The sequence below is a fragment of the Silurus aristotelis genome (assembly GCF_946808225.1).
Source record: "Silurus aristotelis genome assembly, chromosome: 8".
Classification (NCBI taxonomy): domain Eukaryota; kingdom Metazoa; phylum Chordata; class Actinopteri; order Siluriformes; family Siluridae; genus Silurus; species Silurus aristotelis.
In genome coordinates, this window is record NC_139581.1 from 9,254,151 (window position 1) to 9,280,864 (window position 26,714).

At 39.0% G+C, this 26,714-nt stretch overlaps 3 protein-coding genes across 11 annotated transcripts in view; all 3 read right to left on the bottom strand.

Moving 5' to 3' along the window:
- Window positions 1-122: 122 nt before the first annotated feature.
- On the bottom strand, window positions 123-6,966 carry tektl1 (tektin like 1). The gene is made up of 8 exons (XM_083548043.1): window positions 6,566-6,966; window positions 4,886-5,158; window positions 3,444-3,548; window positions 3,207-3,363; window positions 2,952-3,118; window positions 2,074-2,169; window positions 752-865; window positions 123-546 (listed from the first exon to the last, which is right to left on the bottom strand). Exons 1-8 carry the CDS (start codon window positions 6,818-6,820, stop codon window positions 376-378), a joined length of 1,338 nt encoding a protein of 445 aa, XP_083404169.1. The 5' UTR covers window positions 6,821-6,966; the 3' UTR covers window positions 123-375.
- Window positions 6,967-7,626: 660 nt separating this feature from the next.
- On the bottom strand, window positions 7,627-16,323 carry LOC310730325 (uncharacterized protein). Of its 7 annotated transcripts, none has more exons than XR_014534806.1 (12): window positions 16,190-16,323; window positions 15,179-15,358; window positions 13,298-14,298; window positions 12,131-12,283; window positions 10,902-10,985; window positions 10,685-10,801; window positions 10,115-10,264; window positions 9,855-10,022; window positions 9,567-9,758; window positions 8,726-8,917; window positions 8,369-8,536; window positions 7,627-8,277 (listed from the first exon to the last, which is right to left on the bottom strand). XR_014534806.1 is itself a non-coding variant. In XM_083549203.1 (12 exons), the coding sequence occupies exons 2-11, from the start codon at window positions 15,339-15,341 to the stop codon at window positions 8,432-8,434; spliced, it is 2,325 nt and encodes a 774-aa protein (XP_083405329.1). In that variant the 5' UTR covers window positions 15,342-15,358; window positions 16,190-16,323; the 3' UTR covers window positions 7,627-8,277; window positions 8,389-8,431. The 7 variants fall into 7 exon arrangements, 5 of the variants coding, with proteins under 5 accessions (XP_083405329.1, XP_083405327.1, XP_083405330.1 ...); XR_014534807.1 differs by having other exon boundaries at window positions 16,026-16,232; XM_083549203.1 differs by having other exon boundaries at window positions 8,389-8,536.
- A 970-nt stretch (window positions 16,324-17,293) lies between these two features.
- LOC310729664 (lysosomal thioesterase PPT2-like) overlaps window positions 17,294-26,714 on the bottom strand; it is an 81,921-nt gene continuing 72,500 nt past the window's right edge. Inside the window, exons 1-8 of one of the 3 annotated variants that reach the window (XM_083548121.1) lie at window positions 22,224-22,553; window positions 19,911-20,064; window positions 18,928-19,023; window positions 18,691-18,783; window positions 18,467-18,550; window positions 18,245-18,329; window positions 17,742-17,796; window positions 17,294-17,655 (exon numbers count right to left, since the gene is read on the bottom strand). In XM_083548121.1, the coding sequence (XP_083404247.1) occupies window positions 17,512-17,655; window positions 17,742-17,796; window positions 18,245-18,329; window positions 18,467-18,550; window positions 18,691-18,783; window positions 18,928-19,023; window positions 19,911-20,064; window positions 22,224-22,400 (888 nt within the window). In that variant the 5' untranslated portion in view covers window positions 22,401-22,553 and the 3' untranslated portion in view covers window positions 17,294-17,511. Of the gene's footprint in view, window positions 17,656-17,741; window positions 17,797-18,244; window positions 18,330-18,466; window positions 18,551-18,690; window positions 18,784-18,927; window positions 19,024-19,910; window positions 20,065-20,187; window positions 20,288-22,223; window positions 22,554-26,714 lie in introns of those variants that run through there. The other 2 variants (XM_083548122.1, XM_083548120.1) reach the window with 2 other exon arrangements.

A 26,714-nucleotide genomic window follows, 5' to 3' on the forward strand; every position in this document is an offset into this window, starting at 1 on the left:
TTTTTTTCAATATTTTATTTAGATAATGACCTAATAGATCAACTAGCCAATTAAACCTAATAAATATAAAACATTTGTAATAGAGGTTAAACAGAGACGACTCTACATGCCCAGAATACTACTCTGAATCTTAAAGCTTCTTTCTTTCCAGTAAACTTCAATAAGTGTATTAATGACTGCACCACCCTGATAATTAAAATACAGAGACATCCGAAACAAAGTCTTGAGATTCATTATATTTAATGATGACCAGATATATGGAACAGTATGTTAGTTGTACTTAACTCAAATCTATATAATACTGGTGCAGAGATGTACATACGAGTTTGAAAGAAGTGAACGCAGATAGGTTTAAAATTTTCATGCATTTGCTGACTAGACAAATATGTGAGAGGTATTCATTCTTCGAAGCCGGAGTGCGGCAGAGTCCACCCTTGCTGACTCTCTCTTTACACAAAAGTCATCCTCCAGCTGCAGATGTACATCTTGCAGCTCTCCTACTGTTTTCTCTTCACGCTCCAAATGGTGCTTCAGCATAGCTTTGCCCTAGAATACACACATAATACGGTTTAACTGCACCATACAGGTTAAAGAAATGTTAACCAATGTTGTGTATGCACTCGTACTTTAATGATACACAAACCATTTAAGCATTTAAAGTGTTGATAATTATGTCTGTCTTTTTTTCCTGTTATTAATCAAGTGGATTACAAACATTTAGACTGTTATAATATTATGTTGATTACACTACCTGTGCTAGAAGTCTGGACTCAGGCAGCTGAAAAGTTGGGTGTCTCTCATACACCTGCACAATAGGCCTGTTAATCCTTTCTCTGCAGAACAGGTCACCAGAGGAGACTGGACCCTACAGCAGAAACATAGTGTGTGTTAAATCATGTCAAGTCAAGAAGCTTTTATTTTCATTTCAACCATATATAGCTGACGCATTACACAGTGAAATAAAACAACGTTCCTCCTGAACCCTGGTGCTACGTACAACAATAATCACAGAAAACACAGGGATGAGGACTGTAAGTGTCCTCCCACATAAAGTGCATGTGTGCAAACAGTGCAAGACAAATACACAAAATAGCGCCACCACTAAACCTGTTGTATATTGCACTCTGTGGAGTGTAAGAGACGTAAAGTGAACAGTAACAAAAATGTAAACAAAATGTGCAAAAGAGCAATAGCAGCAATCCAGAAAAAATTTGCAAAAACAGCATGTAAACACTTTATGGTAATGAAGTGATGTAATGTGTTTTCCCCTCAAAAATACTTGGTTTGCTATTCTATTACAACAATGATGTCCGATGTCAATTCTAATATTGAATACCTATAATATTGAATATACCTCACCAGTGGTAAACAGTATTAAAGCACATTGTTTTTTACTGTATTTAAGTAGCTTTTTTTCACGTATCTGTTCTTTACTGAAGTATTTCTATTTTTACTACATAGCAAAGTCAAATATTTAACTATTTTCTCAACTACATTTTATGAAATCAGTTGTTCCTTTTTATTTATGAGTGGATAAAAACATAACCGGTCAAGCACACAGCAATCCACCAATCGGAGTAGAGCGCATGGTTTAAACTTGTTTTGATTACCGCTTGGTGGTCACACCCTTGGCCTTAATTCCGCAAAAAAAATGTTTTAAGTAGTTGAAAAAAAAGGTTTTGGGCTCATGATAATTTGAATAAATATCAATTAGTGTTTGACTCATTAATATCATTCAATTAATAGATCGGTGTGCTAAAAGTAACAGAGTCTTTTCACATAAACTGTGTTGATTAGGCAAGAGTCATAACAAAAATGATAAGAACATTGTAGCCATAATATATCATAGTGCTTTGGATACTTAAAAACATTTGAATGCAAACACTTTCATACTTTTACTCAAGTGAACGTTTAAAGGAACACTTTTACTGAGGTAATATTTAACTTAGTGTATCTTTACTTTTACTTTTTTTACTCAAGTATATGGCTTGTGTACTTCATCCACCACTGATCCTGACATCAAGGACTGTAAGGGACAATACTGCAAGTTAACACATGACTACCAGAACGTACCAGAGCTCTTCCATGACTGTAGCTGGCACACTGCATCTGTCTCTTTTTGCGGTAGATGGCCTGTCTAGTGGCTGCTGAGCTCATCGTTAGACGTTGCTGAGAAACAAAGAGTTTTTATTCAATGTTGTAATGTAGGCCTATGTGCAAATGTAGGTACATTTATTTTGGGCATTTTTAACACTGAAAAATCTCACATTTTTCCATATAAGGCAATGACGGTCAGTATGATGTCAATTTGTGTCGTTACAAAATATGATCCACATCACTAAATGCTAAGATAGCTAACTAGCCAAAAACGACCACCATGAGATGCTACAGTGTTGCAATCTGTACACACTAGTTTAGTTAGGTAATTAACTGATACTGAATGTTGCATTTGTTAATAAAATAGCTTGTGTATGTAACAGATTACTAGAATTTAGCACAATTTCTAAATATCTGCAACACATAATCTTAGGGTAAAGGTGTAACGATGTTTCCAAGCCAGTAGTTTCTTAGTGTTAAAAAAAAAAATAAATAAAAAAAAAATAAAAACAGTTTAGTATTTATTAGGTTCAAGCTATTTGAAAAATATATTTAGCATTTTATCAATTTGGCAGGTGTAGAGCCCTCTGCTGCCTATGTTATGAATTGCAGTTGCTTTTAAAACAGCTGTGTCATAAATTGCATACTAGTTATTATATTTCTAAATGATACACTTACAAATATGTAGTTCCAAAACCTTTTTGCAAGGTTGTAAAGTCTTAAATCAATGTACTGTATACACAAGAGTGCAAGAACAACCAATCATTTTAAAACCTTAATAATCTCATCTATACTTTTTTTTTTTTAGTGGGCTATATTTATATGATGGTCTACAGGTTAGGGTTTCATCTCACCTGGAGACTCTGGGTTTGTGCAATTTTCTGTAGTAGACCTTCATTAACTGACTGATGTAGAGCTGCTTGTTTCTTGATAACATCACACATGACCTGTTCAATTCTCCTGCTGTGCAGTTTAGACGTCTGCAAGACTGCTGCTGATGACTCAAGCACCTCTTTACACTCTGTGTTCGGGGGAATTTGAGATTCGTTTGTGGAACGGGTCATCTCAATTCAAAAGACAGTGTCAAATAAAAGTGTTGATGTCAGTACCTGGAGTAAACGGACCAGAAGGGTCAGGTTTCAGTGAAAGAGGAGAGATTAAGGGATGGACAGATGCTGAAGGTGGTCCTTTCTGAGGGAGCAGCTCAATTACCCTGGACCTTTCAAAGGCACAGTCCAGGAGCCATCTGCTGCTTTGAGTTAGTGTCTGAATGTCACAGAGGTGCAAAGACTAGGTGAGCTATACATGTGCTGTGCACCTTTTCTAGTCTATAGTCTTGTTTTTACCTGTATTTGAGTTAAAGTGTCTTTCAGCAGAATGTCCAGGTTCCACTTCAGCTCGTTCAAGCCTTTTCTCTCATGGCAGAGCAGAAAATCAGCTTCATCTTTTTCCTTCAGTGAAAAACATTTGATTTAAAACATTAGAAAATAAAAGCATAAAAAAAAAAATGAACTGTGTCTCTAATTAAATGTTAGTCCTTGCTTATATTGATTTCCAATCCCATCCCCTCTGCGAAACTTAACACATGCCTGGAAGTTAATATGATGGGAAAAGGAAGTTAAACTGGAAAGATCTTCTTAAGCTTGGAGTAATGCAGACAACTGGCAGATCTTTTTTTTTTTTCTTCATTAATTTTATTCAATTTGAATAGATCTGCAGTGCCTGTCAAACGTTTAGAAACACCTAGTATTTTATTATATATAAGCACCAAACTAGGTAAAAGGCAAAAACATAAATAAATTGGATGGTGAATGACTAGAACAAAAGCTCTGAAGGCTTTAACCAGAAGAACTTATATAAGACAGAGAACAGGGAGAAGACATTAGCATTAACTGCCTCATACCCACAGTCAAACAGGGAGGTGGTTGCTTAATGATTTAGTGTTGTTTTGAAGACTAATTCCTAGTGAAAGGAATACTGAACCAACATGGCCACCATTCCATACTTCAACACCATGCAATTCTGTCTGGACTGCAACAATGGTCCAATAAAATATGTCCAAGCTCGCTTAGCATTATTTAGAGAGCAAACAGACACCTGGGGTGTTATCGAACATGCAATGGCCTGTCCAGTCACCACACTTAAATTCTACTCAACTGTTTTGGGATGAACTGGATTCATAAGGTCAGGAAAAACAAATGTTTGGAGAAATAAACTTTCCAGATGCCAGAAGTGTGTAAAGCTAATGCCAAGGGAGGATTTTTCACTGGAAATCAAGTTTGACTGTTTATTAAGTACCAACATCTGTACATTTCTATATTTGTTTGGTCAAAGTACATTTTAAATGACTTCGTTTGTTGCATATAAGGAAAAGGAACAAAAACAAAAACAAGACTAGGAGTTTCCAGACTTTTGACAGACACTGTATAACCTTCTCTAAATGATAAACATCTTTAATTTGGCACTGATTACTACTACATAAGAAATTATTGTAAGAGCAGAAAAATTTGTTTTGCTATGTAATAAATACATTTGGGTTATCTTCATACACCGTATCCAGTACATCATTTTTACAAACTTCTGGTCATGACCATTGTAATGTACTAAGAAATCTGAGACCAAATGAGATATGATGCGTACTGACAGTCTACAAATGTTATCATGATACCGTTATGGTAATATTGCTCCATTCTGTGAATATCAATGGTTCTTGGTACTTTTTTCTCCTCCAAACCTATTAGATCCTGTAACAAAGATACATTCTCCACACCCCTTCATCCTCACTCACTGTCTCAGTTGCTGGTCTTCGTGTTCGCTCCTCTGTGGTTTTCTTGTTGACAAGCAGTGCTGTCCTGACACTTCGCAACAGCTTCTCTAATTTCTCTTTCTGATGAGTCAGCCTAGTGGCTGCTTCGTTGATCCTCCCAGCCTGCCTCCGTAAATTACCTTCTACCTGCTGTACTGCACGGGTGTATTCAGCAGACAGTGCTTTGCTGAGGCCTGCACTTTGCTCGCGAAGCGCAGGCGGTGGGAACGGGCCAGTCCCGCACAATGAATTCAGCTTTAGTGAAAAAGATAAACATGGTTACTACCACTATCAACTACATGTACCTTGCAGATATTCTCACCGACCTCTTTATCACATTCACTACAACCGATTGTACAATATCTACCTCGATTTAGTCACTAAGCAATAAAGGGTAAACTTTCTGTGGTGGTTCATGCAGGGGTGAGCGAGTGGAGGGTGGAGCTGATGAGACTAATCAGTGTGCTCTGTTGCGAGACACCAGCTTAGGGGAGAGAGCCACCAAGCAGAGACGGGCAGAAGGGTTGACGAACGGTGACTGAGCGCGGGCGAAGGAGAAAGACAAAGGAAGCCGGGACGATCCGCAAGTAAGACGCACAGACGCCGGATGAAGGCGGGACGATCCGCAAGTGAAACGCATGGAGCAAGGCAGGACGATCCGCAAGTGAGATGCCGAAGAAGGCGGGACGATCCGCAAGTGAGATGCACAGATGCTGGAGGAAGGTGGGACGATCCGCAAGTGAGACGCACGGAGGAAGGCGGGACGATCCGCAAGTGAGACGCACAGAGGAAGGCGAAACGATCCGCAAGTAAAACGCACGGACGCTGGATGAAGGCGGGACGATCCGCAAGTGAGATGCACGGACTTTGGAGGAAGGCGGGACGATCCGCAAGTGAGACGCACGGAGGAAGGCGGGACGATCCGCAAGTGAGACGCACAGAGGAAGGCGGGACGATCCGCAAGTGAGACGCACAGAGGAAGGCGGGACGATCCACAAGTAAAACGCACGGACGCTGGATGAAGGCGGGACGATCCGCAAGTGAGATGCACGGACGTTGGAGGAAGGCGGGACGATCCGCAAGTGAGACGCACAGATGCTGGATGAAGGCGGGACGATCCGCAAGTGAGACGCACAGATGCTGGAGGAAGGCGGGACGATCCGCAAGTGAGACGCACAGATGCTGGAGGAAGGCGGGACGATCCGCAAGTGAGACGCACAGATGCTGGAGGAAGGCGGGACGATCCGCAAGTGAGACGCACAGATGCTGGAGGAAGGCGGGACGATCCGAAAGTGAGACACCGGAGGAACCCGATCCTCGAAAGTCATCCCGATCCTCGAGTGTGTGTGAAAATGAACGAAAATAAAGAAAGCTCTGCTTGGTGAACGATTTTCTGGTCTCTTCTGCCTTCTTCCAGCGTGGAACCAATGGGTTATTTTACACTGTCCGTTAGCTGTAATCTCTCTAGATGTGGGTGTAGTAACAGATGTGCTACTCTAAATCACTGATCTCCCTACAAATAGGCTTTAACATCATGTGTTTCATATCTGATCTCTCTGGATTGGGGTGTATAGAAACAGATGGACTACCGTGATCTACCTACAAAGATCTACATGATAAACGTATTTCATGAATGTGTTATTGATGGAATGATCATCTTACCAGAGTGCCAGAAGATGCAGGTCGAGTTTGTATTACGTCCTTTTTAACACTGTAGGCCCGAAGTGTTGGACCCGGGAGCTGGGATGAGTGAGGTGGAGCTCGATAGCGTGCGGTGCAATCCAGAGTGCGTACATGAGACTGGAGCACCAGGCGCTCAGCACGCCGGATGGAGCTAAGAGTTTCATCCCCTGGACATTTAGATCCGATTATGACCGCGGTATACGGAGCTGACCTAACCACCGTACCACCTTGCATTACTGACTGCACCGATCTTCACTTGCTTTGTGTCGGAAGTGTAGAGAGAACTAAAGTTATCTACTGACTCGGTTTGGTCGGGGAGAATAACGTTTGTGACGTTTCCATGGTGACCACACAACACACGCGCGCCACGTTGGCCTGGAGTGTAACGTGATACAGTATGGCAGTGATGGCATTCACCAAGTCTTTTTTCATTAACAATATTTTTTTATTATTATTTATAAAAAAAATAAAAAATAAAAATTATATATATGTTTAAATAGACAATTATTTTGCATGCAGCAATTAAAAAAAATAAAAATAAGACAAAGTACTACATTAGTCAATCAAAATAAGTGCAATAACTAAATTAAAGTAAAAATATATATATTTTAACATAAATGCATTAAAAAAATTTCTTTACATTTATATTATGTTACTAAAAGCCAAAGCCTGTGTCTGTTTTGGTCACACAGAAACTTATACTAATGCAAACAAGTATAACTAGTTTACATAATTTAGTAAAAGTAGTCAAAATTTTCTAAACGCTGACCGAGATGCTTAAACTGGTGGACCATTTTTTTAGCTCATTTATTACTATAATTTTTTTGTCTAATTGTCTAAGGATAATATTCCAACAGTAATACTTCTTACATAAACCTATTACACGAATAAGGTCAGACAGCAACAAAGTCATTCTGCAACCCGATCAGCAGTTATCACATTACCGTTCATTTCGTCACACAACGATGGGGTTAGGTGGTGGACAGACAACAACAACAAACCAACCAACCATGATCTATTAATGACAAACCATGTGATCATTTTAGTAATAGTGTGACCGTGTTTATTGTTATTGTTCTCAAGAAAGAACAACCAGGCACATAAATATAACATCAACCGTACATTAAATTTCAGAATACAGGCTTTTGGGCCTACATGTAAAGAAGACAGTAGACAACAAAAGGGATTACCAAATTACACTTGGTTGCCGCCCCTTATAAATAAAGAAATACGCAAAGATGTCTTTAAAAAATTAAAATAAAGTTTAACCAAAAAAACCCAGTAGTAGTACATTACAAAATAAAAAATATCAATTGCAGAAATCCCAGAAATAAAAGCACAATTACATTGCAGGCACCCTTTGGTCTGGTAGGTGATAAAAAAATAAAATAAAATAAAAAAGCTTTGGAAAGAAAATAAATTGAAACTATCACATGTGACTTAGGCTGCACAAAGTCAGTATGTTATAATAGGCTAAACTAGCAGCAGAGAACAAACAATAGAAAACAATTATAGGCAAGGCTTACCTTAGAAAAACATTCAACCCATAAAAAGCAGAAATGAAGATAAGGTATTTTGGCAATTGAGGCTATCAATCTGAGGCAGTATTAGTACATATAGATATGGCCATCATAACCCAGTATATAACCACCATTCATACAGACATATATATTTTACCTCTCTCTTTCTCTCTGTCTCCTGCTCTCTCACACACACACACACACACACACACACACACACACACACACACACACACACACACACACACACACACACACACACACACACACACACACACACACACACAAACACAAACACACACACAAACAAACAGACTTCACACAATCATAGCGTGTGTTTGAGACCGACCCTTGGTTCAACCTTACTTAAGATGTCCTGATGCAGTTCTATAAGCATGCCATCACGTTTCTCTGCATCCAAGAGAACTTGCTGGTAATAAAAAAAAAATAAAAAATAAATAAAAAAACAACAACAACAACAACAAAAAACACACATTAAATAAAACATTGTGACGTCATAGATGTATTACACACTAATCGACCACTAAAATTGTAGCTAATATGTGCTGTACAGTGCAGCCTCAGTGTATAACAAGAAAGAAAGTCAGGGAACACATACCTCAATAAGTTTATCTCTTTTCCGCAAACAGTCGACCAGTCGACCTTCTTCAAAATCTCTTTTCACCCTTTCAGTCCTCCAGGCTTGTTCTGCCTGTTTGGTGTCTTTAATAATCTCCCTCAGCTCCTTGCGAGAGTCTTTCAGCTGTTCTGATAGTTCTGTGATGGCTTGTTCGTGTGTTTGCCTTTGGTCCTAGAAAATGTGTAAAGATATTAATAAATCATTAAGAAAATTAATCTAATGCATAGTAGATTGAAGATCAGTGACTGGTCCACAAGTAGATGACAAGTTCCATAACCGCAATTCTAAAACATGTATTCAGCATTCTAGAAATTCTCTGAACCTGAGTCACTTAGGTGGAGGAACACCATAGAAAATCCATGTGTGTGGAAACTTGTATTTAGAGCACAGCTGTGCAAGTTGAGACATAAAACATACAGTTTTGATAAATTCATCTAAAATACATTGGCTATAAATCAATACTTTTCACCCCACGCTGCCTGTAGGCTAATAGATTTGGAAAATGTCTCTCTCTACATGTTCAGGCATCTGACTGGCTCAGAGACAAGGGAAATATTTGTGTTTCTTAATAAGGGAGTGTCAGTTAAAATTAGAAAACTGCTAATCCAACATAAGGTAGCAAATATCATACTGTTTGTTTATTATTATTTATATATACACCTTGGCACAACTCTGGCAGCTGGTATAAATGTGGCATTTTTCCTTTTTTTTTTTAATTTATTTTAAATATGAACCGTGTGTTTGTGAAATGTGCAACAGATGAGATTTCTGTGCTTTTTTTTTTTTTTTTTTTTTAAGTTTTTTTACTCAGCCACCATACCTGTATTACAGCCCCAGCTTCTTCTAAAGCTGTGCAGAGTTTTGACAATTCCTGCCTTGTGGTGGCAGTGTTTGATTCCCAATCTTTGAGGCAGCCTGAAAGCAGGGACTCCTGCTCTAGCACCTGTTGGGCCAAAGCACCCTCAGCTCCACCTCCTTGCAATCCCCGACTAATCAGAGAATCTGAAAGTGCCTGTGAACCACAAGAATGTTGTAAGTCATTTGAACCTGGTGTCACATTTTCACTGCTTATAGCATAAACAACAACAGATTTCTTAAGAGAAAGAACCTGAACATCTTTATGAGAGCTCTCTATTGTTAGCTGCAGACGAGTGATGAGAGTTTCTTTTTCCTGCAACACTTTTTCCAGGGCTGAGTCCCGCTTTTTCCATAACCCCCTCTCTTTCTGCAAGTCCTGCAGTGTTTGAGTCTTTTCTGTCAGTTCTACTCGCAAATGCTAAAAACAAAAAGGAAATTCTCAATAAGACATTTCATGTGCATAATAAGATTGTGTGTATTTGTTTGGCCTAAGTCCTGTGTTTGCTTTACATTTATGACATCCTGGTTAGTCTGGAGCACACTGTTTAGAGTGAGGAGATCTCTCTCCTGACTGCTGTTTGCCTCCTGCAACACCTTCAGCTCTTTCTGCAGGCTTCTTTCTCGCTCCTTCAGTTCAGTCAGCTCAGCTTCTAGGATCCCCTAATTTTCAGTCAAGATAAGATTTTCTTTTTAGTACTAGAAGCCTGTTCCTCTCACAAAAGATAATTAAAGTGCATAGATTTGACATAAAGCTCTCTTGAAAATGTTTCATTTCATTGAAGAATTATCAAAATGTATATATGTGGAATATTTTAAAGTGATTAATGTGTAGCACATGGTAATTGGACATGGTATGCAGCAATCTTAAATCATAATGTTTATAAAAAAGAAAAGAAAAAAAATTTGACCAACAAATCTTTAGCTGTTCAAAGATATTGAGTCCATTTTATTTTGTTTATATTAATAAAAGAAAATCGAGGTTGTAAAAAAAGAACTTGATATCGTTGCTTGTAGACAAATACATACAGTACATTTCAATCCTTGAAAAATTATGGAAACATTTACTTTGACATTTCTCACCTCTTGATCTGAGTGTGAACTGGCCAGTTTTACTGTTACATAGCTGATGAGTTTATCAGCTTCCTCTAACCCTGAGCCAAGGTCCAAACACAGCTTTCGGATCAAAGCCACGCATTCCTGTTGAAAGGAAAGCTCAGAATCAATCACAAGTCAGTTACCTGAGGCGAGATGCTAGAGCGATTAAAACTTAATCGCTATGCTGTATTCTTGGAGCAACCTGAATAACTCTGTCTTTGTTTTGCAGTGAATGGCTAAGATTCCGGATCAGTCCATTTTCGTCGTCTGAGCTGCTTTTAGGATACTGCAAAAGATCCGGAGGCACACAGAAGCATATCCATTAGTCATAGCAAAAAAAAAAAAAACCCATAAAAAAAGCATTAGTGTTTCTGAATACTTCGTTATATGTGCACATTTTCTTTAAACAGCAAAATTCAACTGTGAAAAATGATACATTAACACTTCACTGCCACACAAACATTTATACCTACAGGACAGGTGGGTCACATGTTTGCTGTTTGGCAATGGAACCTCTGGTTATTGATTAATGAACTCAGCCTACGCTCAGAACAAACACCTCCTGCTGAGGAAGATTCCACAAACAGGAGTGCATGTGCTTAATGTGTTATTGTTTTGTGTACCTGCATTTGTGCAATTCCTCACCTGATACCACACCCACAGCATTTACACACACCCATACGTGCCTTATACACCTGATGCAACTCAGTTTGAAAAAATAGGCCAATTCGAAGTACTTAGAAACGATATATTAATTCGTGATTAAATACACCATAGCAACAGCAGTTCAAGGGTGATATATAATATAGATAATACAAAGAACGCTTGATATTTCTGCATTAGCGAGAAAGAGCAGGCTGCAGGACCGACAAAACCTGTTCTGCATTTGATAGATCTTATGTTCACAGCACACCTACAAAAGTTGCTGTCACTGTTCCATCCATTTATCAAGTGTCAGGTCAGTCATATGACAACAACGAATGTCTTAAGCAAAATAAATACATTGAAGAATGGTGAATACAAATCTTGAACAGCACCTGAAAGAGCATAAACAGCACTGAGATTCCAAAGTAAAGAATTTTGGTGGTTTATTACCTCACAGTGTGATTAACTGATACATTTCCAACATTGTGTAATTAACAGCATGGCTCTGATGCTATTTTTTGTTTTTATTTTATTTTTTTGAAGGCTATTCGTTTGTTATCTGTTAGTGTGCTGAATCTTTGAAATGCTAGAACATAACCATATTTTATTTTCTGTTGTTTGTTTATTCATTTTTACCTTTTTACAAATACCCAGTGAATCATTTCACAGCTCACAGTACAACATGTACTGTGTAAACAAATATAATTCCCATAGAGGCTGCCTAAACACACCAGCAGTAGAATATCATGTAATTAGTAAATTGCTGTTTGATACCATAATTCTTACCTCTGGTAGTGACTGCTTTGACTGACTGGTCTTACTGGGGACCGAAAGGTTGTTGTTCTGAAGCCCCGCTTCCAACGTCCTGATTCGAGCCTGTGCTTCATCCAGCTGCTCTCGTAACTGCTTGACTACAAAGTGCACTTTGTTTGTGGTTACCTAAAATAAAACAAGAGTAAATATTTGAACAAATATATCACTATAAAATACAGTTTTTACTGTGTATGTAGCTTGGAAGAATTTGTCACAATCACTATACTGTATAATACGATTAGTCCTGGTCAAGTGAACAAAGTTTTTGGGGAGATTTTTGCAGCAGGTGATTTATATTTCAGAATATAATTAAACAGTTCACTGGAAAACCAGTGGCACTGTTGTACTGCTGCTGTTTCCTAGTATATTTAAAGTCCACTTGTCAGTTTAGGGAGGAAGGGTCACTGAGCACCTTTATCCTATGATGAAATTTGTATCCTGATCAGAGGTTTTTCCTCCCACCAAATACAAGAGATAAAGGGTTGACATTATGACATTATGTAAATCATGTGCTATGGCCTTCATAGTCACCACACCTCAACTCAACTCAACATTAGTGAGAGATTGTAGAGCGATGTGTAAAACACACCATGGCAACCATGAAGACAAACTAACTGTTTTGGACAGAAAAAAATCTGTATAGTTCCAGAGCTTTGCAGAGTCAATACTAAGGTGTACTTAAGTTAGTTTATGACTCATATAGGCTTTACAATACATTGTATGCTGTAAATATATAAATGGCTTTTTTACCACTATCAGGCAGATGATTAAACTACTTTATATATAGAAATATTTATTAATTATTATTGTTTAACAGGTAAAGACCTTGTGTCACAAATGGCAACATTGTGAAAATGATTGACTAAAATTTATGAAGCAGTCGAACTGTAAAGCCCAAAATATTTCTCTGATAAATTATTTTATATTTCTAAGAATATAAGCGATACCATAGTTTATAGATAATGTATTTTTTTTATTTTATTTTTTTATTCTTAAATACATCACTGTTTTGACTTTGAACATATCCCTACTTAAACCGAAAACTTTGGCCTGCATTCATGTGGAATAACATAGCAGCAGCAAGGCTTCCAAAACTGAATACAGTGTGACATATATATTTATCAAAAACCATTTCCTCACCTCTTTATGCAGTGGCATAAAATCATCCCTCAATTCAGTCAGTACATCGTCACTCTCTCCATTTACATCTTCCTTCTCTCGTTCATCTCGCTGTACAAAATTCAGCACCCGTGTGACCCCGATCGAAGGCAATCCATCTGCACCACAGCCATTTTGTCCTTTTGCTAAAATTGGTATGCGACTTCCTGCTGGAGATCTGACTGGCTTTCCCTCTATACTTTTCAGCTTATCAAGGATGGAGTCCAAGATGACAAAATGCTCATCTGGCCAGTCAAATGGATCATAGCCATCTACAGAGTCGAGCGAAGGTGCTGAAGCTGTACGAGATCGTGCTTTTAGGGAATGGCAGGAACCAGCTAAGGAGGCAGGACTGGAGCGCATCGAAGGACTTCGGGGCCAGTTGAGGGGCATGCCGATCGGGGACATGGCTTGCTCAGGTAAGTTGCGAGGAACTCCACAAATAAATTCGTAATTAGCATCGGAAACCCTTAAGGAGTCACAACACTCGCAGTTTTTCAATTTGCCACATCTTTTACCGGTTCTCTTAAAATATGGACATGACTCAGTTTTCTCAGACCAGCATTCATACGCAGCGAGAGCCATGTTGTCACTCAGCATCTCTCGGTAAGCTTTCCCAGAGTCCTTTTCTCCCAGCTCGACCTCATCTTCACTGGAGCTTCCTCTGCTCTTAAGGACAAACAGATGGTGTTGTCTATAAATATTCCATACCCACCGTCTCAAGCTATCTCTTTCCTTAGTCAGTTTCTGAAGCCTCTCCCTGGATAAAACCCGAACTCTGGCGATGACTGTGTCAAACTTAAACACTCGCTCAAGCACAGACACACATTTGCCACATATAAATTCCCCTTTTCCATTTTCCCGTGTTACAGACTGCCCCAATATGTGTGTCAACACAGCAAGCAAGTCCAGTCCTTTATTAGGGGTGGGAAGGGTATGAGACTTGTATAGTGAACTTGAGGATCCAAGAGACAATGTACTGCCTAAAAGAAAAGAAAAAAACAGGCAAGGCTTTAGCAATTAGGAATTTCAAACGTTTAGCTTTTAAACATACTACATATTTAAACCCAAGTGTTCTGCAAAAGTTAAAGTATAAACATTACATATAATACAATATTTGAAGAAATAGCTGTTTTTAATTCTAAATGTAAACAGAATTCCTCCAAACAATAAATTACACATTTCCTTTTAAGTGAATAAAAATCCAATTCAAATAAACACCTAAGTCTAAGAGCAGGGTTTAAACAAACAAACAAACAAACAAAAAAAAATATATATATATATATTACACTAAAAAAGGTTCTTCCAAACTTTCCAAAATTGGGAGAATTCCCTAAAAATCAATGCTTTCTATCTATGCTATGACTGACTTACAAGCAACCTAGGATGATCTTGAATCCTTGGGTAACATCATGCCAAAAAGTAATTTGACCCCAAACAAATAAATTAAAATAATTTTCTAAAATGCACTGATTATTATTATTCTCTAGAAACATTTGCATATATGATGCATAACAACAAACTATTGCTCCTAGAGAAGTTGTTCTGTCTCTGAAAACATAAATGATGTCAATAGTCCAGAAAGTATATTTCAACAAATAATGACCCTTTAATCATTGAGGTTAAATTACAAGAGGTTTCTGTTCTTCTCTCTGTAAAAATCAAACATAAAATAATGAGGACTGAAAATTATTATTTTTTTTGTACACACAGATGCATTACATAGAGATAAATTAAGTAATGCTGAAGTAATCCCTGTATTGGTTTCTTGATAATTTATTATTACCTTCAAAAACTGATCATTCTAAATCTAGTCGCATCAAACAGAACTTTTGTGTAGGTTTGTGTGTGTATTCTCCATACCCCATGGACTGCTCTGGGCAGACCAGGTTGGTGACAGCAGGACAGATGAACTCTGATTCTGGGCCCCTTTCTTATTTTGAGCTGAAAAAAGCCAGCGGCGTTGATTCCCCTGCAGGTCACCTCCACATATACGACATGCTTCAATCTTCCTCCTAGAAGTCATCCTGCTTGAAATGGGACCTGCAGGAGATCAAGAAAAATGAGACAAAAGCATAAATGTGAGAAATCTGTTGGATCAGGGGCTTTTCAGGCAACATGCGGAAAGGTACGTTAAAAACAGAAAGCGTGTACTACACAGAACATACAGTGTAATGTGCAATGAAAGCAGGCAGTGTAGATGACAACTCTCCTACTCTGTCCAAACAAACCTGCTGTTTACTATGTGGACACGGACACGTCGACCTTGGGTTGCCAGATTGAGCCAATAACCACTTTACGACCTTGATTTTTAAAAGCGTCTAATCGGATTATTTGTATTTTTGTATGGGCTGTTTAAAAGAACATACTTTTTAAACATAATCTAATTAAATATTCACATAATGTGTTCAAAAACACCCAACGATGAAGGATAATGCGCAATCTGGCAACATGACTCGGTTCGTCTGAAGTCTCTGAACTCGGCCTCTGAACTATAAAGCGATAAAAACGTGTATATAAGAGCAGTTTATACAGTTACAAGAAAGCGAGATTAAAAGATTAAAGTGCAAATAAAACGCATTCCTCGGTTGGTTTTCAGTGACAAACTCGTCACGCCAAGCTTTAGCTTTCCCAAAGCGAGACGTCAAGACTTGAGGACAAACCCCGAGCTGGGAATAAATGAGCAGGAGGAATGGTGCGGCACACAAACCTGCTGTGAAGTGATATCAGAGCAGTCACAAAGCCCCATATGAAGACCGAACACGAACACCACAAGCGTCCAACTTTCTAAACTTTACTACGCACGCCTATAAAACGCAAAACTCACAAAAGAAAATGTGTGTCATGTAATCTGGAACCAACAGGTGAACTTACAGGTTTAGAGAGAAAGTCGCTCAGAAATCTCCTCCGGGAGCTCGTGGTTGCGCATGCGCCGCAGACCTGATTGAGCGCGCTACGCTACCTGGCCTGTTGACGTCATCACGATCTTACCTGTTTTTTTTTTTTTTCCGTCAAGAGGCTGCAGCTGCCACGCCGAGTTACAGACTGACGATTAGATAGATAGATAGATAGATAGATAGATAGATAGATAGATAGATAGATAGATAGATAGATAGATAGATAGATAGATAGATAGATAGATAGATAGATAGATAGATAGATAGATAGATAGATAGATAGATAGACTGTGCAAACTGACAAGTGCAGATAAATATGAATATGAAGAGCAAATAAATATGAAGCCTCTGAGCAGTGAAAATTTGCACAAGCTGTCCAGCAAATACAAATACACTAAGAATGATTTCATTCTTGATTTTTAAAACCTTTTAATCATTTAGTGATTTAATTATTATTTACAACAATACAAGTATACCTTCCGTTGTATTTTTTTTTTACTATTTTACACTAAAAACTTGTCTACCTTTAAATCCATTCATTAAAAAGCAATAAGGAAACGTATACTTGTATTGTTATTGATGATAATAGTTAAATCACTAAATTATTAAAATGTTTTAAGAATCAACAATGTTTAAGAAGTTAATGCAACTAATGTTGAAAATAATCTTTAATATATACAAAAAGAAATTTCCATTCAGTCATTCAGAATGCTAATAAGGTTTTCTGTAAAGCAGTCACTATCTGTTCAGACATTTGTAATATTTTTAGTGTATAGTGTAAGATTGATAGTGTTATTTGTGGCAAAATATTATAATTGAGTTCAGATTTGCTTTAGATAAAGCTATAAAACTACTGACCTACATTTATAGAGATTATTCACATTGCCGACATTTTCAGCCCAGTGTGAACAGGCCCAACAACCTTACAGTTCAGAAGTTGCAGATCAAGATGTTTTAATAAAGAACTTATAATTAAATAGACAATATTTACTTTTGAGAAAAATGGAACAGACTAATATTTAATGAAAAAAGAAGCAAAAAGGATTTGCACATTGGATTTATTTTAATAATATATATTTATATTTTTTTTAAAGCAAGCTTAATGCAGTCTAATGTAGAAAACAATATTCCTGTTCAATAATATTCCTGTTTTTTCATATAATTTCACATAGAAATATAACACAGCAATGATATTCTTTGCACAATAATTTTTCTTTAAATCACAAAGCAGGTAAGCAGTGTAAATGCAACAAACTGCAAATGTCATGGTTCATATGTGTGCATCAAGACTTATTTTACTTATGTGAGCCACTTCTCTATGCAGCTTTTGTACACAGTGAAATTTGAATGCCAGAAGACGTGCTTGACATCCGAGACAACACACTGGTCAACGTCTCCTCTGGAGTCTAGTGTTTTCAGCCCGAACACATCTCTCACATACCACTAAAGACAGAAAAATCAATTCTCAGTACAGATCACAGATTAACACTATGAAAATATAAATGGATTAATGATCATTTTTTGCTCACATCCTGGTGTTTCATTTCAACCACAGTTTCACTGCTGTCATAAAATCCAAACTGACTGTTAGGAGAAAAAAAAAATTCTGATCATGAATTTAATTTCTCACAAAAAGTCCATCCATTTTCTAAAATATTTGGTGGCATCATACATGTTTTCATAATCATTTGTTGTGCACAATCCCACTACATGTGTTGAAATGTCACTTTCTGTATTCCTCAAATTAATTATTAATTATTAATTAAATAATAAATAATAAATAATAAATAATTAATAATTAATAATTAATAATTAATAATTAATAATTAATTATTAATTATTAATTATTAATTATTGATTATTCTGAATACCAGTTTAACCATTAAAACAACGCTATGGCATTTAACTTGAACATTACAAAACAGCTGTGTTGTGACTGAATCCTTTCTTCATAGTAAATGCAGTGAAATATCATGTAACTGGATTTATATTAAATCTTCCATGTCATGCAATTCAATAGAAAACGTCTTACCTTGACTGCCAGGGTGTAATAACGCCATCATCTGGTCCTCCAATGAGCACCAACTTCTTAATTCCTAAGAAGTGCTCTCTCCACTCTAAAAACAAAGCCAAGATTTTGTGAACATGGCTTTAGGTGACTGAGGCATGCAAGTTTAAAAAGAACAGTGATGATTTTTAACACAGTTTAATATTAATATGATACTTTCAAAACACAGTATTCCATTGTCAGTACCTGGTAATTTAGAGTGGTAGATCTCGCCATTAATTTGAGGAAGATATTTATTGTTTGACAAGTATTCCTCTCTCTGGTGTGGATCTAAAGTTAAAGGGCCACCAAAAAGAGGCAGACAGTGTTGGTTTAGAATGGACATGTATATGAAGCACTGGATGCTCTAAAATCTAGCATTAAATTTTTTTCATCAAAATGCTAAAAAGATGCCAATCTGAACCTCTTACCGTTCCAGTAGTTGCAGATCGAAATTTGTTGTCCAAGGACGTTATAGCACAGTTTATAAACGCAGTCGTTTATACAGTCTGGGAAGATAGGCCCTATACACAAACACACACACACACACACACACACACACACACACACACACACACACACACACACACACACACACATTATATACAATATATATATGGTTTAAAAGATACAGGTAGGTAGTGAACATGATGAGAATCTGTACCAACCTCCATACTGGCCAGACAGCGGTGATGACAAAAAGATCAGAGAGTGGACATTGTGTTTGGGAAGGGTAGCAATAATCCCTCGGCACACCAGACCCCCTGCACAATAATTTTTTTTTAGCATACAGAGCTTAGATTTAGAAAATATATGTAAATATCAATTAATTTGTTATTATTTTTCAAGGGTAAAAATTAAACCTAATTTATAGTGGTGACAAAGTATAATTATTTTAAAATATTATAAACGTTACATCAAACATGTGTTTTGCCAATCAGCTCCAAAACAGCATGCTAATGTTACCATGAATCTAATAAATGCTCCTTCTTCTTGCAAGTGATTATATACTATTCAGTGATTAATTAATAATAATTATTACTATTCAGTGATTTATTCAATAATAATTATTAATAAGTGATTAATAATTAAAGCCTAATGTTTTGAGGTTGTTTTGGAGCAGTGAAAGTTGGAGACTTATTCTGGCTAAAAGGAGACTGAACCAACATGGCTACCATTCCAGCACCATGCAATTCAGTCTGGACCGCAGCTAATTGGAACCAACTTCACCATACAACAAGACAATGACCCAAAACCTGAGATGCAAATCACCTGGGAGTAAGCACTCAGCTGAAGAGTTATCCATCAAGGAATCTCTAACTAGTAAAGAGTAAACTTGGGAAAGTTATACAAGAGGCATAGAAAAGTATTTCAGCTGAATATCAGGATGCCAAAAGTGTGTAGAGCTGTTATTCATCCTTATATTTGTTTAGTCAGAGTAAATAGTTTGCTGCATGTAAACCAAAAAAAGCATGAATGTGTCAATCAAAAACAATAAAACCTTCCGAACTTCTGACAGACACTCTATACTCAATACTTATTAAAGACTTTGAATCATAAATTAAAGAAACATTGATTAAATCAAAGATTCAAACCAAACAGAGAAGGAATGCCTGAAAAATGGAGGTGATGAAGGGTGGTTGTAAAAGACCTTGTGAGAAACAGATGAGATGGATGCCATCTTTAGCGTTCTCCATGATGGAATTGATTTGCTTACTAAAACCACTGACTTGTAGCCAAAGGGGCGTCAGGCTAGCCATGTCATCATACAAGTCTATTGTAGTCACACTGGTACCTGGGTGAGTCTGAAAAACATTGGGTGAAAAAGAGAAGATGCAGAGTTTAATTCAAGTCCGAAAAGTGAAAAGAAAACAGAACTGGTGGCAGGTCTGAAATAAATGGTAAAAAGCAACATGAAAGGAACGTACAGAACTTGGCACACACATCAGAACAGCTGCCACTTAGGGCCTGGAAAATGATTGAGGCTTAATAGAGGCCAACTTCAGTTTTTTTGTAGGATCTAATTTGATCAAATGCTTTTTATCTCATAAAGATGCAGCATTGTCTTGAGGCCAACAGAAACATCTCAACTGTACTTGATTCTGTGTATTAAGGGAATGCAGTATATTATAGTCTTCTTCTTTCAGCTGCTTCCATTAGGGGTCGCCACAGTGACATTCCCCTTCTTTCCAGCATGTACCTCCACCTCTCCAGGCTCTTCTCAACCTGCTCTCTACTCTCACCACAAATCACAATATCATCCGCAAACCACATAGTCCACGTAGTTTCCTGTCTGACATCGTCCATCAACCTGTCTATCACCACTGCAAACAGTAAAGGGCACAAAGCCGATCCTTGATGCAATCCCACCTCCACCTTGAACTAGTCTGTCGTTCCTACTGTACTTCACTGCTGTCACACTGTCCTGATACATGTTCTGCACCACCCTCACATACTTCTCTGCCACACCTGACTTCCTCATACTATATCACAACTCCTCTATCCACCCTGTCGTACGCTTTCTCTAAATCCACAAACACACAATGCAATTCCTTCTGTCCTTCTTTATACTTCTCCATCAACATTCTCAAAGCAAATAATGTGTCTGTAGTATCTTTCTTGGCATGAAACCATACTGTTGCTCACAGATGGTCACTTCTTCTCTCAGCCTGGCTTCCACTACTCTTTCCCATAACTTCATGGTGTGACTGATCTTTATTTCCCTGTAGTTACTGCAGGTCTGCACATCTCCCTTATTCTTAAAGATCGGTACCAGCACACTCCTTCTCCATTCCTCAGGCATCCTTTCACCTTCCAAAATCTTGTTAAACAATCTTGCCATCGCTCTTAAACATCTCCATGCTTCTACTGGTATGTCATCTGGTCCCATTTAAGTCTTTCCCAATCACTAATCGTTCTTTTCTAGGTCCACCACTTCATCTAATTCACTCCTGCATTTTTTCTTCTCCTCCATTTCACAACCAACTTGTGGAGCATAAACACTGATGACATTTATTATCATCCCTTCAACTTCCAGCTTCATGTTCATCACCCTATCAGAAACTCTCTTCATCTACACTACACTCTTACTGTACTCTTCCTTCAGAATCACCCCTACACCATTTCTCTTTCCATCTACACCATGATAAAACAGTTCCAAGCCTTACTCCCTTTCCACCTGGTCTCCTAAACACACAACATATCTAACTTTTTCCGCTTCATCATATCAGCTACCTCTCTCCCTTTACCAGTCATAGTACCAACATTTATTGTACCAACCCCAACCTCCACTCTCCTACACATCTCCTGTCCCTGGTGTCTCTGTAGACATCTACTAAACATGCCGATGCGTTTGTTGACCCCAAAAGGTTAATTGTGTGCATCATGGCAGATTTTGTTGTTGATTTGAGTCTTGGCGCAACAGTAAAACAAATGTTTACTGATTTAAAAAAAAATTTCAGGAGTTTTTTATATATGTCTGAGTAAAGAAAGGACATTGTGGATAAACGTGTGTTGCGTTGAAGGTTTTAATTTAATATTAAAATGATACATCAGTGGTATGTTGATGGGTTGAAAACGGTGCGCAATGAGAAGAAAAAATATTTACATTTCACCAAATAGAATAAGACAAAAGAAACGAGCTTGGTTAAAAAATGTAAGTAGAAAGTACAGATATTTGTGTAAAAATGTAATGAGTGAAAGTAAAACGTAAATAGGGAAGTAATGTTTTGATACCAGAAAATTATAGTAATGAAGTATTTGTACTTTGTTACTTTCCACCTCAGTGTGCAACCCTAATGGCTGGGTTAAATGGAGTATATTATAGTAATGATGTAATATTTGTGTCAGTTGTTTTGGGCATTAATGAAGCTTACAAGCCTGTATTAAACAAAATAAATAAAAACACAGATAGCAATCAAATTAAAAAATTAAACATTACTATCAATTCATCTATCTACCTTACCTTATTGATAAAGTTGGTCAGATTGATAAACTGTTTTGGCCCGTCAAATAATCCATGCACTATAACGACAGGTCGATATCCATCCACAATCACAAACACAGCAGTCCAGAGAACCACACAATACATGCAATGTAAACTGTCCCTCATCTTTAGACATCTTGCAGTGTGCCCAGACATATTAATAAAAAATAATGGCCCTCATATTGTGCATATAAGTGCAAACTAAGAGTGAAAGAGGGTAGGTAGGACAGGTAGCTTCAGAGTCTGATGCAGAAATGAGAAATGAGATGCATTGAAGAGTCTACTGTATACTGGAAGCATCTGGTTTCGCTTCTGTTTTCTTGTAGATATAGGTTACACATCACTTTATTCAGCAGAAATAAGGCAGTTCCATGAAAGTACCTAAACAACAGTCCACACACAGTCTAAAAAAAGTCCAGAGTCCAGAAACCACAAGGCAAATATCCACAGCAAAGTTCACTCTACACCCTCAATCTTGTGAATCACTTTCCAGGTCTTCATCTTCTACCTTACACCAACCCTCATAACTCTTTTGATCGTGGTCTGATGTGTTCTCCTGCATCACACTTTATTGTGGTGCTCAGGCTAGAGCACCCTCTGGTTCAGTAATTCCAAGCAAAGCTGCTGTCCATGCATACAGTAGATGTCACTGTCGTTCAGGACCTCTTTAATCTCACTCCAATCCTCAGAGTCCCACTCAAACACATCATTTCGAACTTCAGGCAGCTCTAAAGAGTTTACAAGTTTCTCTTCTTTCCCTGCATCCATGGCATCTGCTTTAAGTTAAGTTCTAGGTTAAGTTCATTCCACCACCTCGGTGCCAGAACAAAGAAGAGCCTTGAAGTGTACCTACCTCTCATTCTGAGAGAAGGAGGTAGCAGTCGAGCAGTACTGGAGGATCTCAGACAGCGTGTTGCAGTGCGAGATGTGAAAAGGTCACTGAGGTAAGATGGTGCTGGTCCATTTTTGGCCTTGTAGGCAAGCATCGGTGTTTTGAATCTGATACGTGCAGCTACTGGAAGCCAGTAAAGGGAGCGCAGCAGTGGGGTGGTGTGGGAGAACTTGGGCTGATTGTCAAGTCTTGAAATGACAAGAGACTGAACAAGCACCTGGGCAGCCTGTGTGGACAGAAATAGTCAAATCCTTCGGATGTTATAGAGAAGAAATCGACAAGAACGAGCAACATTAGTGACATGTGGGAAAAAGGACAGTTCATTGTCCATAGTTACCCCAAGGTTACGAGCAGTGGCTGAAGGGGAGAGCAGAGAGTCATGAAGTGTTATTTGGAGATCTTGACCTGGAGATGAATCACCTGGGATGACCAGCAGTTCTGTTTTGCTGGGGTTGAGTTTTAGTTGGTAAGCACTCATCCATGAGGATATGTCTGTCAAGCATGCTGATATCCGAGCGGAAGCTGTGGTATCTGATGGAGGGAAAGAAAAGATTAGTTGAGTGTCATCTGCATAGCAGTGATAAGAAAACCCATGTGAGGATATGACTTCACCAATGGAGTGGGTAAAGAGGAATCACGCAATCACTCATTGTCCAAAGCAACCTACAATAGTATTTTCCCTTTATCTAAATCTGATTCCAGTTTATCATTTACTTCAATTGCTCAGAGATAGATCAAATGATTCTACCCACTTGAGGGCAAAAAAAGAGACGAGTGGAACTCCAGCACTTTCTTGCCCACCCAGGCCGCTAGGCCTAGGCTGCAGTTCATCAGACAAATCAGTCATAATAATGTCAGCAGCATGTTGAGTGTCACTCTCATACCTTTCTTCAGCAGCTTGAACGGCAGTTTCTGGTTCCTGTGAATCCTCTGTTACTTCTTCTTCTTGGTCAGAGGTCAGAGTACCAGATGGCGCTGCCTTCAGCTTGTATTACTGTAGGAGGAGCTCTTACCAGTGTGTACAGGCCTTTCCTTCTGGGCTCGTTCCACATTCTCCTGAACACTTCCAGGTAGACTTGTTCACCTGGACCTATTGGACTTGGGCTGTCTGGCTCCTGCACTGGTTCTTTTCTTTTTTTTTCTGCATATAGATAGACTTATGTATTAACCCAGCCATTAGGGGGGCACAAGCCAGTGTACTCTTAGTGCCGGTCCCAAGCCCGGGTAAATGGGGAGGGTTGCGTTAGGAAGGGCATCCAGCGTAAAACATGTGCCAAATCAAATATGCGGATCACAAATGAGAATTTCATACCGGATCGGTCGAGGCCCGGGTTAACAACGACCGCCACAGGTATCGTTAGCCGACAGGGTACCGGTGGAAATTGGGCTACTGTTGGCCGAAGGAGGAGAAGGAGAGGAGGAAGGCGTCTACAGAGACGGCAGGAAAAGGAGCAGTGTAGGAGAGTAGAGGTTCGGGTTGGTACTTTAAATGTTGGTACTATGACGGGTAAAGGGAGAGAGATAGCTGATATGATGGAGAGGAGAAAGGTAGATGTGTTGTGTGTTCAGGAGACCAAGTGGAAAGGGAGTAAGGCCAGGAACATTGGAGGTGGGTTTAAACTGTTTTATCATGGTGTGGATGGAAAGAGAAATGGTGTAGGGGTGATTCTGAAGGAAGCGTACAGTAAGAGTGTAGTGGAGGTGAAGAGAGTTTCTGATAGGGTGATGATCGTGAAGGTGGAAGTTGAAGGGATGATGATAAATGTCATCAGTGCCTATGCTCCACAAGTTGGCTGTGAGATGGAGGAGAAAGAAAGATTCTGGAGTGAATTAGATGAAGTGGTAGATGGTGTACCTAGGAAAGAACGATTGGTGATTGGGGCAGACTATAATGGGCATGTAGGTGAAGGGAACAGAGGTGATGAGGAGGTGATGGGTAGGTATGGTTTTAAGGAGAGGAATGTGGAAGGGCAGATGGTGGTAGATTTTGCTAAAAGGATGGAAATGGCAGTGGTGAACACGTATTTTAAGAAGAAGGAGGATCATAGGGTGACGTATAAGAGTGGAGGAAGGTGCACACAGGTGGATTATCTTCTGTGTAGGAGATGCAACCTGAAGGAGATTGGAGACTGTAAGGTGTTGGCGGGGGACAGTGTAGCTAGACAGCATCGGATGGTGGTCTGTAGGATGGTTTTGGAGGCGAAGAAGAAGAGGAGGAAAGTAAGGTTTGAAAGAAGAATAAGATGGTGGAAACTGAAGGAGGAAGAGTGTAGTGTGAGGTTCAGGGAAGAGGTCAGACAGGGGCTTGGTGGTGGTGAAGAGGTGCCGGATGATTGGGCAACTACTGCAGGAGTGATGAGGGAGGCAGCTAGAAAAGTACTTGGTGTGACATCTGGAAATAGAAAGCAAGACAAGGAGACGTGGTGGTGGAATGAGGAAGTGCAGGAGAGCATTAGGGGAAAGAGATTGGCAAAACAGAAGTGGGATCGACAGAGTGATGAGAAGAGTAGGCAGGAGTACAAGGAGATGCGGCAGCAGGTTAAAAGGGATGTGGCGAAAGCCAAGGAAAAGGCATATGAGGAACTGTATAAGAGGTTGGACACTAAGGAAGGAGAAAAGGATTTATACCGATTGGCCAAGCAGAGGGACCGAGCTGGGAAGGATGTACTGCAAGTTAGAGCAATAAAGGATGGAGAGGGAAATGTGTTGACTAGTGAGGAGAGTGTGTTGAGAAGATGGAGGGAGTATTTTGAGCAGCTGATGAATGAGGAAAATCAGAGAGAGAGAAGGTTGGAGGATGTGAAGTTGGTGAAGCAGGATGTAGATAGGATTAGTAAGGAGGAAGTGAGAGCAGCGATTAAGAGGATGAAGAATGGAAAGTCGGTTGGACCAGATGACATACCGGTAGAAGCGTGGAGATGTTTAGGAGAGATGGCAGTGGAGTTTTTAACCAGATTGTTAAACAGGATTCTGGAAGGGGAGAGGATGCCTGAGGAATGGAGAAGGAGTGTGCTGGTACCGATCTTTAAGCATAAGGGAGATGTGCAGACCTGCAGTAACTACAGGGGAATTAAGTTGATCAGTCACACCATGAAGTTATGGGAAAGAGTAGTGGAAGCCAGGCTGAGAGAAGAGGTGACCATCTGTGAGCAACAGTATGGTTTCATGCCGAGGAAGAGCACCACAGATGCCTTATTTGCTTTGAGGATGTTGATGGAGAAGTATAGAGAAGGACAGAAGGAGCTGCATTGTGTATTTGTGGATTTAGAGAAAGCGTACGACAGGGTGCCGAGAGAGGAGTTGTGGTATTGTATGAGGAAGTCAGGTGTGTCAGAGAAGTATGTGAGGGTGGTGCAGGACATGTATGAGGACAGTGTGACGGCAGTAAAGTGTGCAGTAGGTACGACAGACTGGTTCAGGGTGAAGGTTGGACTGCATCAAGGATCGGCCCTGAGCCCTTTCCTGTTTGCAGTGGTGATGGACAGGTTGACGGACGAGGTCAGACAGGAGTCTCCCTGGACTATGATGTTTGCAGATGATATTGTGATTTGTGGTGAGAGTAGAGAGCAGGTTGAGAA